General features: G+C 50.6%; 1 protein-coding gene across 1 annotated transcript; it reads right to left on the bottom strand.

Moving 5' to 3' along the window:
• Positions 1-990: 990 nt before the first annotated feature.
• On the bottom strand, positions 991-17,710 carry Tmem43 (transmembrane protein 43). The gene is made up of 12 exons (XM_051203399.1): positions 17,503-17,710; positions 13,862-14,011; positions 12,897-13,031; positions 12,398-12,492; positions 11,548-11,597; positions 11,201-11,270; positions 9,875-9,945; positions 8,594-8,715; positions 8,306-8,380; positions 6,618-6,719; positions 3,980-4,097; positions 991-2,753 (listed from the first exon to the last, which is right to left on the bottom strand). The coding sequence occupies exons 1-12, from the start codon at positions 17,512-17,514 to the stop codon at positions 2,551-2,553; spliced, it is 1,203 nt and encodes a 400-aa protein (XP_051059356.1). The 5' UTR covers positions 17,515-17,710; the 3' UTR covers positions 991-2,550.
• Positions 17,711-17,857: the final 147 nt, after the last annotated feature.

Raw genomic sequence — 17,857 nt, 5'->3', positions numbered from 1 at the left:
CGTGGAGAAAGCTCAGGATTCTTTTCATGGATGCTGGGAATCCCTTACACACCAAGGAAGCTTTGTGTGTATGACTGTATTCAATATTACTTCATTTTGAGTCTTTAGAATGTTGGGTCACTGCTGGGAAGGTGGTGATGCATGCCCTTAATCCCAGCACTCAGGATGCAGAGGTATATCTCTGTGAGTTCAAGGCCAGCCTGGTCTACAGAATGACAGAGTGAGTTCCAGGCTCCAAAGCCACACAGAGAAACCCTGTCTCGGAATAAAAAAAAAAAAAAAAAAAAAAAATGTTGAGTCACTCTTACCAAGGCAAACAAACAAAACACTTGGAGTATGACTCATATTAGACACTCTGGTAGAGAAACAGACTAGTGTCACCATGGAAACTATTCTCACACTTCCTGCACCAGAGCCCGACAGGGTTCCTAAAAATGATTTCATTTTGGGGATTTTGGTTAGGCATGGCCATGTTTCTGGAAATGGAACCTGTTCTGGCAGGTGTCAGCTATGAGAAGACATGATGGTAATGACATGTTAGGTTTGGAGTTTGCCTGCTAGGTATCATGGCAGTGCTTCAGACAAGAAAACAATGAAGAGATGTTGTATGCCGGGCACTTAGGCTTCAACTTACTCATTACAGCCCTGTATGGTGACAGGCTCTGTCCCCATCTTACAGATGTAACGGATTGGCCTAACACCGGGAGCCAGGACAGACTTGATCTGTGTGACACTCAAAACCAGTGTTCTCAGCACTGCTTCGTACTTGCAGCACATTCTCAAGGTTTGTGAAGCATGAGTCGTTTACTTTAAATAGAGCCAAGACAAAGCAAGCTTCAAGGTAAGGAATATCAGGCTGCCCTTCTGGAAAGAACTGAAACCACTTAGAGCAACAAAGAGCTGAGTTGATTGAAATGAGTCTGATGGCTGATTTCCTTAAAAGAAAGCACAACCAAATTCCCACCAAAACAGACTACTGGCAAGATCCTATACCAAAAGATAGGTAGAAATTCATTTCAGATTTTAATACAAAGAATACAAACTTCAGTTTTTCAAAGACATCAAATTATTCTTCCATAATTTGCTCTTAAGAGTACTTTTAAGCTGGCAAATAAAACCCCATATAAGAAAAGGTTACACAGACTGAATCCCAAGGATTGTGTATTTAACTATCACTAATTATACCATGTTTTCCCAAACCATCTTTTGGAGTTTAGATGAGACTGTACTGAGCAGTAGTAAATATTGTCTCCGTCCTAAATCCAGCAAGCCATCTGTGGCTGCACTTATACCAAGAACCCCAGCTGAAAGCACAGATACCACAGGACATGAAAGGGACTGTCATATCACTAGAGTCAAGGGTTCTGACACCTTAGTCATCTACCAAACACAACTGTTGGCTACAGCAACTGCTAGGGCAGTTTGCAAATAGAATTGAGTTACGGGATAAACCAAGGATCTATGACAACATGGCTAAGTATCCCTTCAAAGGTGTAATAGTAGAGAAGAAACTTAGAAATTATGTCCATTAGTATGGGTGAATTTTATTTGGGATAAGGAACGTGATGGGCATTAAATGCAAAAAGAACTACTATGCTGCACCTACTTGAGGCTGGAGTGTCAAGGTCAAAAGCATTCCCAGGGAAAAAGGCTGCACCAGGTCAGATGTGGGTCTCCTCCAACAACCCTTGGCTTCAGTTAACTGGAGGTCACAGTGAATAAGCCCTCTTAGTAGGACAGCTTCCAGCCCTTTTCTGTAACACTGACTACAAACTCAGAATCACCTTCAAGTGAACAGATGTCTGTAATGGCAGAGGATACCAGGGTGGGTGCTTCCTCCACAGTCCCAACCCAGCATGAAAGAATCCACTAAAACTGATCGAAAAGCATCGCAAAGCTAAAGCTTCCTTCCTCAAGGCCTCAGGAACTAAAACCAGTCAAGCCACACCCACTGAGACATCATCCCGCTGAGATTTTAATCTCAGTGGCAACAACTGTCAAATGGGAGCCACTCACAGGAGTTTTAAGTCTCAGCCCCTTGGGACAGAAAGAACACTGCAGAAGTGGAGTAAGAACCAGAGGTCTGAGTGCTTACACCAGAACACTGTCCAGCCACAGTGACAGTGACCTTTGGGCTAAGACAGGTCGTCAGTGTTTCTTTAGGCCACCTCAGGTTCTACCCAGAGACTTGGTTTGGGGTGGACCTTCTCCAGGCTTGGGTATGGTGTGTCATACTCATGAGATGTGGCCAGAAGTTGTGGGTGATGGCTGCATTCTGGGGTTCCAGTTGTAGCTGGAGGTTGTGGCAGTCCAGGCACTTGGTTTCAGCAGTGAGGGATGGGCAGTAAGCAGGCCGAGTCCTTCACCAGCAGGTCAGCTGACAGCTGAGTGGAATAGAGCTCTGAGAGGGGAAGGCATTAAGCAGGACAGTACTCACTGGGTCACCATCCTCAGGCTGCTTCTGCCCAGAAAAGCTGCATTTTGGCCACCAAAGCTGCATTTTGACAAGAAGTGGGTGGAGACGATGTGAGCTGGTGAACACCAAACCCTTCACTCCAGCTTCTTGGCTGGCACCCGGGTCCGTGCAATGATTATGGGCACCAGAGCCAGGCAGCCGATTAGAGCAGCCCACAGTGGTCGGTAGAAGAGCCAGCCAGCAGCCACAGTCAACAGGGTCAGTGAGGTGGCTACACAGAAGGCAAAGGCTTTCAGGCCAATGTTGACCAGGTCTCGGAAGACGGGAAACCAGTCCACTGTGGGAAAAGAAAAATGCCATAAGTCCCTGAGGACACTCTGCTCCCTGCCCTAGATGGCTCCTCGGTGCCTTGGACTTTCAAAGTCCACACTGAGGCCATTGAAAAGTCACCCATAACACCCTCTCTCCCACAGAGCCAATGCTGCTGCTCTACACCACTCAGATTTTGAGCTGTGAGCCACTGTGCCAGCCTGCAGAGGAAGTACCTGGTGTTCAGTAGGTCACCTTGACTGATGGACAGGACTACATCAGCCCTGCCACAGCTCCCATTATCCCTCCACTCTAAATCAGCCCTACCTGCCATCAGTGGAAGAAACAGACAGGGCTTCTCAAACATGGTGGGGCTGAGACTCAGAGGGATCGCCCTGTCCTCAGTCACATGGCCAAGGTAGTTCTGTTTAAATTCTGACCATTCTTTGTCATGCCCACAATGTGGCTGACGAAGGGAAGTCTGAGGGAATGACCTTAGTTTCCCATCTGTAAATGAGGAAATCCCTCTGAACCCCCAATACTTGCTGTCAATCTGGGATGTGCTCCAGCCACACCTCTCCCCATTCCATAGACCTAAGTAGGGGAAGGATTTCTGCTGGCATCACAAGAAAGCTGGATGGGGACATACTGGAGCAGAGACCTGGGTACTGAGTCTCCCTGAGCTGGTGCTCATCCTGCATGGACAATGTCAGCCTGGCACACTCCATGTCCTGGGCACCAGGTCCTGAACACTTAAAACTTGAGCTCTCTGATGCCAGACTTAGGGCAAGTGAGCAGCCCCTCCTCAGGGTCCAGATGTGTTAGCTGCTGCAAATCTGGCCTGGGTTTGGAGGGTGTATCCATACAGAACACTCCTAGGCAAGGGTATCCATGACTCTGAATTGAGGGGCTTCAGGCACAGATCCAGTTCATAGCACAGGCTGGCAGGCCTCTTTCCTATAGCTGTCCAGTTATGAAGTTAAGGATGAGCAGAGCAGGCCAAGTCATGGAAACTGGACCAGCCTTCCAGCCTTCAGCAGGTGTGAACATCCTGTCCCTCACACCTGCCTTTCTCCTTGATATTTGTCTTCAAGCGGAGGGGAGCGGGTTGTCTGGGGGGGGGCACACATAGAGACAGGCCAGATGTTTGGTGTCTTTCTCAAGGGTCCCATCAGGCTGAAAGGATGACCAATGGAGTATGACAAACACAGGACCTCCGGAGGGAAGGATGGTTCCTGTACCTTTCTCACTTACCCAGGGTGTACAGGATCCGTGTCATGAGGTTGAGGCCCATAAACATGGCCATCCAGCCAGCCACCCGCAGGCCCCATGTCTTCATGGAATTGCTCTTCTGTTCTCTACGAAACACCTCCTGTAAGACAAGGTGGCTTGGTGTCAGGACCCAGGGAGTCACTGACCAGCAGTGTGGGTCCTGTGGGGAGTGGGTTGTTCCTTACAGGACACAGGAAGACAGGCAAACCTCTCACCAGTGTCTAAAGTCCCTGCCTGCCTGGCTCAACACGGAATAAGAGATCTGTGGCCTTAGACACGGTCTCACCTGGAAGATGGCCACCACCCTTCCCACTGCAGCTGTCCATACGGGGGCAGCTCCCACCCTTCTGGGTGGATAGTTTGAAAGTCCATGCTGATCTGGGTGAAGCATTAGCCCTCAACCCCAGGATACTGCTTGCAGCTTCAGGACCCTTGGCACCAACAGTCTCCCTCCTACTCTGCCGTTCTGACCCCATTGCTGTCCCTGTTTTTTTATTTTTATCTTCCTGGCTATAAATGCTGATATCCTTTGGCTGCTTCATCTACTCTGTCCAGGTCCCCCCATGTATCCCATGGTTCCATGTGCCTGTACTCAAACTTAACATTCCCAACTCTGTTTTAGGGCTGGACTGCCTCTGGCCCCCACTGACTCCTACACATTGTCCCAGCCTCCTGGCATGCTGAGCATCAACTCAGAGCCCCACCCTAGTCTGATTCTCTGTCTGCCCCATGGCAGGCAGCACATAACCCCACCACCCACCCACCCACCTGCACAAGCCAAAACCTGGGGTCAGGTGTGGTGTGATGGCCCCTCACCATATATGCAAGCTCTGTCAGCCATTTCTCCTCTGTCTACTGTGAGCCACATCATCACTGTTCCTCACAGGGCTCCCTGCTTCCTCACCCCACCTCATTCTCACACAGCAACTGCCCTGGCCCTCCCACCTCTGACCCTCTATCTGGGCCTGGGCCACCTACAGTGAGACCAGGTCAAGTGTACTGCCATGTACAGACTGCTCACAGCTGCCCAGCAGCTCTGCACTATCCTCCAGTCTTGGATAAGATGTGGTTTCTTCTGACAGGCTTTCCCGGGATGATTGAACAGTACTCCTATCTAATCTCTAACACAACATGCAAAGATGGACACCTGTGGTTTACAAGCACACTGACCTGACTTAAAATCGCCTAATCAGATCTTCTCTGTTTTACCAAGACAGGAAGCAGAGGCTGTGTGGGGTTACAACCCCATGGCTCCACCATAGCCAGTTAACAGGAAAGCCCTTCTGATATGCCTGTGCACAGTGAGCAGGTGTGAACCGCATGAACAGCTACCACATGAGATGGGTTTTTAAAAATGTTTCGTTTCACAGATGAGGAAATGGGCTCAAGGTCTGTGGTTGGTGAGAGGCAGAGCCAGAACTAGACAGGAGGTTGACAGGGATCCGTGGGTAGTGCCGTGATCTAGGCTTCTGAACTCTCCAGACTCCGGAGTTCTGACTTTAGGGACCAGCCTTCTTCTCAGTTCTGGTCTGCCTGCTTGCCTGTACTAGCCAAACCTTCCCTCCCAGGCCTCCTTAACCATACATCCCACCCACCACCCTCTGGGGACCCCCAGAGACCTGAGACTCTGCCTGAGAAGGCTGGAAACCAGGGGCTGGGCAAAGCCCTGGGAGAAAGGACAGGGTTTCCTAATTTTAGAGCGGTTCCTGGGATGACTCATAGCCCAGGCTGGGAGGTGGCAGCTCCACCCTGAGCCTGGTAACCAGGCTCCCCAATAACAGACTGACCACACCCTATCTTGGCCAGGTAAAAGGATCAGGTGGGGCCCAAACATCATGTCCCACTGCTGTGGCTGGGAGGGAGGACAGAGGGCAGCTGAGGACTCAGTAGCAGAAGGGCCACAGCTATTCTCTGAGGCCAGCTTGTACTTGGCCTTTTCTGGTTGTTCTGGGTGAAATCCACAAATCTGCTTAAGAGACACAGGAAGGCCCAGTAGAGATCCACTGGGTTGACCAGCAAGAGCCAGAATCCACGCTGCTCTATTCTAAAGACACAGAACTGAGCAATCAGCACTGGGAAAGGTATACCCAGGGGACTGTGGGCCTCACGCACATGGCCCTGATACTGCAGCTCCAAATCCTCCATTGACATGCCTGAAGGAAGAAGCAACTCAGAGTGGCCTCTGCCTTATGACAACCTTGCAGCCACACTGTCCTTTCTTCTCTTGGTACCCACTGACAAAGTGAACCCTTTCCTGCCTGATTTAATTATTCTAGGATAGACCCATTCATTTTGAGGACTTCTACAAAAATGGCTTGTCACAGAGGCCCTGGCCATAGAAACTGATTGTCTATTAGAGACCCACCATGCTGGAATAAGGCTGCCCACACTCCTGTCCTCACTTCCTGGCCACTCACCATTCTCGCCCCACAAGACTGACAAACTGAGGAGGCAGTGTCAGTCCTCAGTGCCTGCTCACACAGGAGGCCGCTGCCCTATCTCCTTTTCTTGCCACACTGCATGGGCCATGACCTCTAGTAGCAGAGTGTTTTAAATAGCACTGGGAAGAAGGGTGGGACGTGTCTGTCCCCAACACACAGGCAGGGCAGCATTAACTCACCTCAGCTGAGAAGTCCCCATGGTGCAGGAGCAGCAATGTGTCCCCAGACTTGGTGGAGTACGGGATTAGCTGGTCACCTCGCTGCCGGGCAATGACAGTAACCTGATCAGAAAAGTCAGTATTAGAGCTGAGTGGGGTGCTCTGAGGGACAGAGGCACAGGATGAGACCCACAGCCTGCCCCTCAGACTCGTGCTGGGGCAGAGCAGAAGTTGGGGCAGCCTACACAGGCAAATGGCATGGACTGCATGGTGACTGTTGCTGCTTGACAAAGTTCCAGCATTTCGACATTGCAGACCACGCGTGTGTAGCACTTTCTTACTGTCACTTTTAATGATTCTCATTATTAATGCCTTTCCCTTTGGGAAATTTTGTGCAGGCCTTGGTAAAGGATGAAAATGTTAGCCTCTCTAACCAAAATAGTTCTTTGGAAAGAAAATCCCACTAGAAACAGGAATTCCATTGTACCCTCCTAATTACACCAAGAACAGGGAAGTTAGAGATTTACTAGACATACCTGACCCCAAGGATAAAATTCAGATCCAGAGCCTGAGGCCATTAAGGGCAAGAGTTCAGTTAATAAGTGTAGAGGAGTCAGAAGGAAAGAACAAGACTTCTTTCCTTTTGGAGCCCATGAGGGGAACAGGCCCAAATAGTAAGACTAAGACACAAAGGGACCCAATTAGGGAACAGCTCAGTGCTTATCCCCTTCAGGTATGAAAATTGTTCTTAAAAATTGTAGAGGAGCCAGGCAGTGGTGGTATACACCTTTAATCCCAGAGGCAAGTGGATCTCTGTGAGTTCAAGGTCAGCCACAGGCTCCAAAGCTATAGCGAAACCCTGTTGAGTGTCTAGTTCTAGAAAGTTCTTTTCCCAAGGTCAGATGTTTCGATAAGGTTTCCCATTCCCTCAGGGACTTGAAGAAAGTTCCTGTTTGCTATAAAGGAAGTTACTCTTCTTATCTCTGGCAAAAGGAACATGTGGCCCTTCATTAACATAAGGCTGGTGCCTACTGTCAAGGTCAATGCTAGATTCCTCAACTTCTGGTCTCAAGCCACATGCTCCCTTTCTCCCCTTTCATTCTATGTGCAACTATAGAGTATAAAAGGTGTATTCTTTTTTTCAATAAATGCCATTGGCAGCCATCCTGATTGACTCTCAGATCATGTCCATCCCCCACCCCCAGCCTCCCACACATTCTCTTTGGGACCTGAACCCCTGCAGAAGGAGGTTCCAGCAGGGAACTGGTCTACTGTCCTTCTAGACTGAGAGCTACTTATGGATTGGACTGGTGGTCACAGTGGGCACCAGATGAATGAAGATGCATATGCATACCAAGCAACCAGACCATGCCTGGATCATCTGTACTCAGGCACCATGGCTGCCTGAGCCCTGAGAGTCTTCCCTCTGCCTCCTAGCTGGTCAGGCCCTGGGGTGGCATTCTGACTGTGTACTATGAAGAACCAAGACCAAGTACTATGGCTGGGTGAAGGGGCTGTCATGATTGGACTAGCGCCATGAGGTCTGTGGCTCCCACGCTGGAGTCCAGGAGCCACTGTGGTGAACACAGACCTGCCTAAGAGCATGCCTGCTGGTTGTGTAAATAAATGTGTAAAGGGGTCAGGACATATCCCAAGGTGTTTGGGCCCAGGGACTCATGACTGGGGTCAGCTCCTGGGAAGCAGATTACCACATGAGCGGGGCCCAGGTCAGGGTCATCGCTGCTCAGTCCTGCGTAAGAAAAGGAGACTCGAACATCACCAACCTGAGGATGAAAGAAAAGCAGGAGAGTTAGTGCATGGCGGTCCAGCACCTGGCTGGGTTTACTCTTTCACCCAGTCTGTCCTGTTCCCTAGAGGCCTGCCCATCTCCAGTCTCACTGGCCAAGTGCAGCCTGGGTTCAGCTGCTGTGTGCTACCCTCTGTGTTACCCAAAAGCCCTGGACTCTGCTGTGTGAGCAGCCCTCGTGTCCACGTACCTCTGGGTACTTAGGGTTTTCACTGTGGTAGAAAAAGTCTCCTCGGCGAATGATGTCCACATGGGGGTCCTCCAGCTTGGACAGGCTCAGGGACTTGAAGTTGTCAATCTTGTCAATAAGGCCTGAAGGAAGCAGAAGGCTCAGAAACCATGGACTCCACTGAGAACCCCTGCTCTGCTAACCCAGTAGTCTGACACCCTGTTCTTGGTGTCTTTAGACAGCAGGGTCACATATTATTACCCAGCCTCTGGCTTTTGGCTAGCTCCCAAATGAAGTGAACATTTTTTTTTTTTTAGGTAGTGGCTCTCATGCAGCCCATGGTGGCCTCAAACTCAGAGATGAAGGCGACCTTGACTTCTTGAGTTTATTGTCTTCACTCAAGTGCTGGGATGACAAGCCTACATTGTCATGCATGTTTTCATTTTTGTTCCATGACATGGTTTTCACTATGTAGCCCAAGTTAGCCTTAAACTTGTTAATCTTGCCTCAGCTCCCTGACAGCCGGGATGATAGGCACCTGCCACCACACCAGCTGCAATGCCCCTTCCCAACTCCATCTCCAGAACTTCCCTGTGCCCAACTCAATTATTAACTCTTCCAGGAAGACTTTCCCATGCCCTCTCCTGCTAAGCCAGCCCAGCCACAGTTCTGAGAGTGACTATCTGTCCTCAGAAATACTCATCCACATCTAGGCTGGAGGTCCTTCTACCACAGGCACCAGTTGGGACAACCATGCTAAGCTTGGCTATCTGGGTCTCAAGCGTCTCCTTTCTCACCTCCCCAGGTTCGGCCCAGAGATAGAATCTGAGCATTACTATGACTCATGGTACCACCTTAAACCTTGAGGGTTTCTCCTTAGAGTCACAGAGGAGGCAGTGATGCACCTCCTTGTGGGAACCCTGGTTGCCAGGTAGGGCTCACACAGGAGAAAGCAAAGGTCAGAGGGAGGGAGGGCCTTGTCTGAACTCTTGGCTGAGGGCCGCCTGAGGCAGATCTCTGGTGCAATGTCTGCTCAGAACAGACATGCACAGAAATGTGACAAGGGTGTAGCACCGAGGGCAATTTCTAGAACAATCCAAAGGAACTGCCTAGAGTGGGGGTTCACCCCTTGAGGACTCACCTCCCTCTGACCCCAGCCCAGAAAATGATTCTGAGATGGAGGCCAGCTAGACCCTGATACTGAGTATGGGCCTGCTTGGTGCTGGGGTCCCAAACCTGGAAGAGGTCAAGGAGATAGAAAGGCCTTTGGGTGGGCACCGCCACAGAAGGCCAGAGACTCACCTGCTGAGAGGAAAAACCTGCCAATTTGGACAAAGGGGGCTGTCGCTGTGAAAGACTCCACTGCCATGGCACTGTAAGAGAGAGGGGGCAGCCAATAATGGGGCACCAGGGTAGAGCTGTCCAGTCACCTTTTGGTTGTAATATGCTGAAGACAGTCCTTACCCAGGAAGTAAATCCTGCAAGTCTAGGCATAGTGTGACCACCAGGACTCCTGTTTCCCAGTCTGGGCTGAGCACCCCCATTCTGTCTCATCACCCGGAGCTGCACATTCTCTTACCCAGCCTGTCCCATCCTATCAACTGTTGTGGAATATTACTTTAACTAGGTACAGATGTGTTACATGTCCTTAGTTGTGGAATATTACTTTAACCAGGTAAAAATGTGTTGCATTTGTTTGTGCTGTATTTGTTTAACTAGGCAAAGATGTGTTACATTAGTTTATGCTGTATTTGTTTAATTATGTAAACATGTGTTGCTGTTTTACCTTGCCTGCCTAAGGTATCTGATTGGTCTAATAAAAAGCTGAATGGCCAATAGCTGGGCAGGGAGGGATGGGGGTGGTGGAGGGAGAGAGGAGAAGAAGAGAATGAGGGAGAAAGGCTGCCAGCCAGCCAGACACAGAAAAGGCAGTGAAAGTAGGAAGCACGCCTTCAGTCCCAGCACAGGGGAGGCAGAGGCAGGCGGAGCTCTGTGAGTCGAGGCCAGCCTGGTCTACAGAGCTAGTGAGTGCCAGGACAGCCAGAGATACACAGAGAAATCCTGTCTCGAAAAACCAAAAAAGAGCTAGTGAGGCAAGCATAAGATAAGGCTATGCATTCATAACTAGGTCTCCAGGTCATGATTTAGGGGATGGTGGCCCCTGAAGGCCTGCTACAATTAGCCATGAAATGGAGCCTTTCTGGACCATATCCCGCTTCCAGTTTGGGCAGTCTCCAAGTACTGACTATCTTCCTGGCTCAACCTGGACCATGGCTTCATATAATCTAGCCATGCCCAAGTACTACATCACCCCATGCCATGGAGTGATTTCCCACTGAGGAATCTTAATATTACCCGCAGAGCCCCCTACCTGGCTAACAGTAACAAGGCCTTTCAATGCACAGAGGGACCTCTAAGTCCTTCACTAGGCCTGTGTTAACCTGAGTGTGAGCAAAGACCAGGTCTTGATCTGTGCTCCTGATGTCAACACATAGCTTGGTGTTGCCAACTACATCTCTTGTGTTTGCTAACCCGTGGGGCAGTTAACCCATCACTCAGATAAGAAACTGAGGCTGGATCCTGCAAGGGTAAGCAAGACTGGACTCTGACCGAGGGCCAAGCTCTCACCTGGGGTTTTTGTGGCCAATCTCTCGGTCAAAATTTTTACTGTTGACAATTTCTGACCTCCATTCTGTGTCTGCATGAAGAAAAAGAATGGGAAATTCAGACCAGTTTAAGACTGGTCTCCACATCCTCTTCCTAGCACCCATGACCCTTGGGGACCAGGGTGGCTGGCGGCTCAGGCCTCCTTGGATGGACAGGCAGGATTCTGAGGACTGGCACCCAGGAACTCTGCCTGGTGCTGTGGCCTTCCACACCCACCCACAGTGTGCAGCCCACCACTGCCAGCCTGGGCTAGGGTGGAAGTCACATGTCCTGGGGATGCACAGAGGCCTGGAGGATCTGGGACTCACTGTAGGAGTACTTGGTCTCCTTCTTCACCTGTCCGTCCTCCGTGTACTCACTGCAGAGAAAGCACAGGCAGCAGGAGTCAGCTCAGGCACCCAAAGCCATCTGCTCTAAGTGTCTGAGATGGCCTCAAGGCTCAGCTCCCCACAGGGAATGGAAACCTGGTGGGCTCAGGACAGACAGTCCCCAGCCACCATGGAGCAGGCACTATCTCTAGACAGCCTGCCTGGAGCGACATGCTTTCTCAGCTTAGTTGACACACTCCAGCTGGCTCACCCAAAGGCATCTAGCCTTGGGCTCAAAGAGATATCGTAGCAGCCTTTGGGAGAAGCGAGGGTAGCAGGGGATCTTCTCTAGTATTCCTTGATTACTCCCTTCCCCTCACAGGTCTGGCCGTTCAGGTGGGACTGAGTCTGGTTCTGGCTCCAGGTGACTGCCCTGGCCTCTGAGAGCCTTCCTTGGGCCTTCTGATAGGCTGTGAGTTAATTGGGAAGTGACCAGTGCCCTCTGTGAGAGGGTGACCCAATGCAGGAAAAGCTGAGTGGGGACTGGTGGTGGGAGACCACACTAATCCTAGTGGCACCGTTTGAGCCTGAAATGTCATGCCTTGGGATGTGCATCTGGGATGTCCAGGTAAATAAGCTGAGCAGCTAGCTCCCTTTCTGCTTTGGCCCATTCTGCACTAGATTGCTGTCACCTTCAAATAAAAGGTCACCACCATGCAGTAATGCTGGGGTTTGACACTTTTCTGATAGGCAGACCCTACACTTTGAATCTGGTTAAATGGTGTCTTCATGAAAGCCTAACACCTGAGCCCTTCATGCCCTGCAGTCCCTCCAATGCCTGGCTCCTCACCTGGACTCTTCTGTCTCTACCCACTGATACATTTCCACATGCCGCCGCAATTTCACAGCTGGAAGATGGACCCCATAGTTTGGGTCAGACAAGAGCTTCAAAAAGAATCAAACAAATAAAAGTGTAAAGGCCAGACTCATGGAGGTCCCCAGCCCAGAGCAGCCCAACTGCAAGAGAGATAAAGATGGGCAGGATTGGAAAAGAAGGTGAAGGAGACTAGCATGAAGCTGCCAGCCTCAGTTCTCAGCACAATGCCCATGACCCTGAGCTCAGACAACAGCAGAGTTCTGATCATTAGACTATCTATGCTGACTGTAATTTGAGATGCTCTCACCACATGACTATGAGACTGTTGTAGTTAGCCCAAGGGACACTGCGACTGACAAGTCACTTGACCACAGGACCACAGAGCCACAGAGGGTACCATCACACCCACGTGGGTCTGTTTCTGAGGTCCGACTCCCACAGTCAGGAACTGCCACCCAATCATCCAGCCTACCTTGGAAGTCCGCAGGGCCCCAATGATGTGCACCAGCCTCCCTTCATTCTCTGGAGCTACACTGTGGATGCTGTCTGGGGACACCACAAGTGACAACCCCTCTGCAAGAGAGGTGGCTGTCTTCAATGCGCGGCCCTGTCAGAGGGTAGAAGAAGGGATTTCAACAGCTCAGATGCTGCTTGACACCTTGCTGTGGGCACAGAGAAGGATGGGCCTTGACAAGCAGAGATGTTGAGGTCTAGCAACTGCAGACTTAAGACTGGAACCCAGGACTTCTGCTTCACCAGGCAGACCCAACCAATCTCAGACTGCCTGAAGTTGGGAATAGCTCTGTGTCTCCCTGCCCTGTACCAGTCCGGTGCCTAGGCTTGCCTCTGCCTTCCATTCTCCCTCCTCCCAAACCAAGTGGCTTACGAAAGCCAATCTGAACCACTATCTAAACCATGTGATCTGGGACTGGCCAACCAGGTGTGTTTTCAGCCTAGCTGACAATTCAGCTGTCTTCCCCCAAAGACGCTAGGAGCCTCAGGGAGAACCTAGGGTGGCAGGTTCAGCATTTCTTGATTACTCCTCTTCCCTTGCAGGCCATGCAGTCAGGTGGGGCTGAGACTTAAGCCAAGAACTTGAGAGATAGCTGTAACTTCTGCTAAACTGATTTTAAAAGGCATGGTTCCCCTATTCTCTCGGATTCTAAGCTGCTTGGAGGTGAGAATGAAAATACTGGGTGGGGCCACATTTACCCAAGGGAAGAGGCTGCCCCCAAAACGGTCACAACAAAGAGGCAGAATTCCAGTGATCCGGCATGAGAGCTGAACACGGCTGTGCCTGAAGCAGGTTTTCAGCTTTGTGAACTGACTCACTGCCCGCTCTGGCTTACACCACACAAAGCATTACCCTTTCCTGCCCGTAAAACCTAGGCCCTTTATCTCAGAGCCCAGCCACTGGATCCTTACTCGGCATCTTACCTCATTGGTGAAAATTAAGTAGAAGGAGAGCAAGAAGGTCATAAGTCCCACGAACATCCCGCCAGAAGTCTCACTCAGGCGCTCCAGGAAGCCTGGCTGGGGCTCGGATGTCACTTTCACATGTTCCTTCCTACTGCCAGTACTGGAATACTGAGGGCAAATTGATCATTTGAAGAGTTTTGAGAGATGATTTCTGTGTCCAAAATAATTTATTCTTGTTCCCAGAAGAACCCCTCTTCCCCACAGACACTGGGGTCAATTCTACTTTGGAATAGAATTTCTAGGCCATTAAGTTCAGCATATGTCAAGCAAATGTTTAAGAATGTGTTGAAGGCACCAACAAGCTATTTTACAAAGCAGCTAAAAATGTATTTTTAGTTAAATTTGAGAAGTAGTGGCTGGGTTTCCTGAGGACTGTGCTGTTCTGTGAGGTTGGGAGAGTGGTAGGGTGGCCTTTTGGGCAGTTGGGTCACAGTTCTAAGAACTACCAGGAGGCTGTGCTGAGTGTCCAGTGAGAGCTGGGCCCGAGCTGGGTATAGCTTCCAGCTAAGGCATCAAGACAGGCTACGTGGAGGAGGGGCATACAGGCAGACCTCAGGAAAAGGTGCCCTCAGCAGGGGACTGTGGAGCACTGATGTGGAGTGGCATCCTGTCTGCTCTGGCTGTGGAGAGCTGCTAGAGAGACTGCAGGTGGGCATGCCCGGGCAGCATCCAGTAGGCCACAAGCCACAGGTTAGTGGAGCAGGCTTTGCCTTGCTTGCTGCAGTCAGAAGTATGTCCAGTGTTATCACCAAAAGCAGAGACTGCACCAGAATCCTGGTTCTGCCACCCACTAGTTGTGGGCCCTCCATTTCTTCATGGATAAAGTGGAGGTGACCATTCAATGCTTGGGGTGGTGGCTCGGTGCCCAGGCACGTGTAGGAGTTACAGCTAATAGGAACATTATCAGATCTCTCCATAACTGAAACTGGGGCTGCCACCCAGACTGTGGGTGTCAATGAAAGTCACAGAGACACAGAGTGATCACCAGGCAGGCACCTCAGAGAGCCAGGCCCCTTCCTATCCAGAATCAGAGGATAGATTTGGATCAGAGTCCATGAGCACAGCTGATTCCACTTGTGGCTGCTCTCCATAGCTGGCTCAGGCCTGCTGAGGACACCCACTGAACCCAGAAACTCAGACAAGGTGACCATCAGCCAGGCCAGTCATGAGCCAGCTCAAGGTGGAAGAGGCTAGCACTACCCCATTTCACAGATGAGGAAATTAGGACTCACTGCTTAGGATATCTGCCCAGACCAAGCTCATAAGTAGTGAGTGAGTGTTCAAATCCAGCCAGATCCCTCTGTCCTAGACTGCCTTCCTCGCCCCTTAAAGTGACCTTAGCTATAATGTGATCTGAACAACTGGAAACAGAAAAAGGAAACCTGTGTTCTTCCTGCTCTTCCTAAGCCCAGGAAAGAAGAGAGGCCAGGAGGATATTCCTCCAGCTAGGGAGGGGTGAGATGGGAAATGGCACCTATATGGGTGTATGTATTTGCATGTGTATTCATACACTTACGTATCCTCCGTAACATATTCTGGACTCAGAATCAATAAGCAATAAAGCAATAGGTGGGAACACTGGGCCTGGAAATTGGCACATCATGGTTAGGATCCCAGCTCTGTTGCTGTGTGAGCCTGGTAACATGTTCCACCTCTCTGGTCCTGGTTCCTCACTTGCTGGTAATAATACCTACCTGACAAGACAGCTGTTATTCTGAAATCAGGTGCCTCTGCTCCACCCACTGTCTTAAGATTTTCTTGCTTACCCTGTCTGGTGGTTCAGCTATAGTATGGATGCTCTGGTACTCTGTCTGCTAGGCATGACACAGTCATTGCCATCTTGAAATAAGGATTATTCACATGGGCCCCTCACATGATCAGGCATGTTCCCTGGAAGAGTGGCTTCGATTCCAGCCACTCACTTCCTCCTATGTCCCACCCCCAGGAGTATATAGTATTGCTAGGGTATACAGGAGGTAGACGGCTAACTGAAGGGGGCCTGGAAGCAAAGGGGATGACACTTCATTTATGCAGCTTTCCAGAGGTGGTCACCTATGTTGATGCGGGACTTTGGTGATGTAGCTGTTTGGGAGTTACCCATGCTCCTGCAAGTATGGCCAGTAACTTCCTTGGTTCATCAAGATGGAGTTAGTGGAATTGTTCCTTTGGTCTATGGTTATCCTGTCTGACTGAATGGATGTTCATTCAAGTCTTTCCAGGAAAGTAATGTAACAATGGGTAGACAAAAGCATGGCTACTGAAAATATCCCATTGTGTCTGTTTGTTGGTAATGACAGTCAGATTCCAACATACCCAAGATGGTCTCTACCTACCAGAACTGTGGGTACTAGCCTGTAAGAGTGACTTTTTCATGGGTTAAGTACCTCCCATGTACCAGGCTCTGTGCCTAGCAATCTTCCTCAAACTTCAAAGTAACTGATCCCACGAGACAGAGAACCCAGAGAAGTTAGAGTGGAAGAATTTGGATTTTCCTCTAGGCTTGACTCCAGAGCCTGCCCTCGTCACCTTCCCAGGCTGGTGCTGAGGCATAAGCTAGCCTAGCACCCCTGAGCTGGTGTCTTCTGCTGGGGAACTGTAAAATATGATGATGATGACGATGAACTGTAAAATATGATGATGATGATGACGACGACGACAACAACAACAACAAGTCCAGCAGGAGCCCACCTGCTCCTGTTAGGCTGGTCCACAGGCTGCCTTCTCCTCTGGCTCCAAAGCAACTTTCCTAACTTCTGGTTCTCCTCCCTTCCAGGCCTGACAATGTGCCAAGCAGCCTTTGCTTGGGCAGTGGGTCCCACAAACTCTGGCCTCTCGGGAGGTGTAGGAGGCCAAGAAGAGGGTTGCCGGACAGAGGAGAGGCCTGGGAAGAGGGCGGCAATGACATTCTACTAAGAAGGGAGAGAGGGTGTGCCTGGGGTTGGCAGCATTTCTGAGCTGGCTTCAGAGGCAGTGGTGAGTCACCAGCTTCTCCCACACCCAGTCCCCTAGTAAGTGGTGCTGCTCTGCTTGTTGAATGAATGTTAGAATTCACTAGTAAAGTTCTTAAAGACTAATTCTAGTAGGAAGACGCCAGAGACCTGGAAGTATTGGGGGACGGTGGGGGGGGCACTATCCTCAGTCAATGTCTCTTACCAAATAAGTGCATCAGGGACCGGATGGTAGAGAAAAGCCTCCCTCTCTTGGTCATCTAGCCAGGCTGGTCCTGCTACAGTAGCATCATTGCCTAGGTGTACACACCCCCTATAGCGTGGAGGTCAGAGCAGCCTTTGCTGGACAGCTCCACCTGGGCGGGATCGCCTCACCAATAAGCCCACCGAGGAACACTTTCCTCGCGACCCTTCTCCCCAAGCTTCATACCCCCAGGGGCCCAGACAGAAACTAGGAGTGAAAGGAGCAATCACGCACGAGCGGATTCGACTGAGGGGAGCGTTCTACAAACGCACGGCCCGAGTGTGAGGTGGACGAGAGCATGGAGATCAGGGCCGCCGCACCCACTGGACATCGCCAAAGACCCACCGTGGAACAGGGGAAGAAGTAGCCCGAATGACAGTGTGGTCAGGGGATCATAAAGTACTCACGTTCGCGGCCATGGTGGGCCCGACTCGCCTCCGCGGTCTAGCACAGCTCTGCTAGGAATTAGGTTGACGACCGGAATGCAGAATGCGGTGACCTCCTGTCTGCTACAGAGCTGCAAGACTCCTCGTGGAATCCAGGACCTGGCAGGACTCAGGTCAAGAGTTACCGCCTCGCCAGTAGTTGTCTGCGCCCCGCAAATCGTCTGCGCGTGCACATCTCGAAGCCTGCTGGGAAATGTAGTCCGCTATCGGACACTTTCCGCCACAAAATTTCGGCCCACCCAGCACTTTAGTGTTGCGCGTGCGCACTGCAAGATTTCTGGGAAATGTAGTACCTGCTTCGTTGGCGGGGCGCACA

The sequence above is a fragment of the Phodopus roborovskii genome, unplaced genomic scaffold, assembly GCF_943737965.1.
Source record: "Phodopus roborovskii unplaced genomic scaffold, PHOROB, whole genome shotgun sequence".
NCBI classification, from domain to species: domain Eukaryota; kingdom Metazoa; phylum Chordata; class Mammalia; order Rodentia; family Cricetidae; genus Phodopus; species Phodopus roborovskii.
This window is presented reverse-complemented; position numbering and strand designations above follow the sequence as displayed.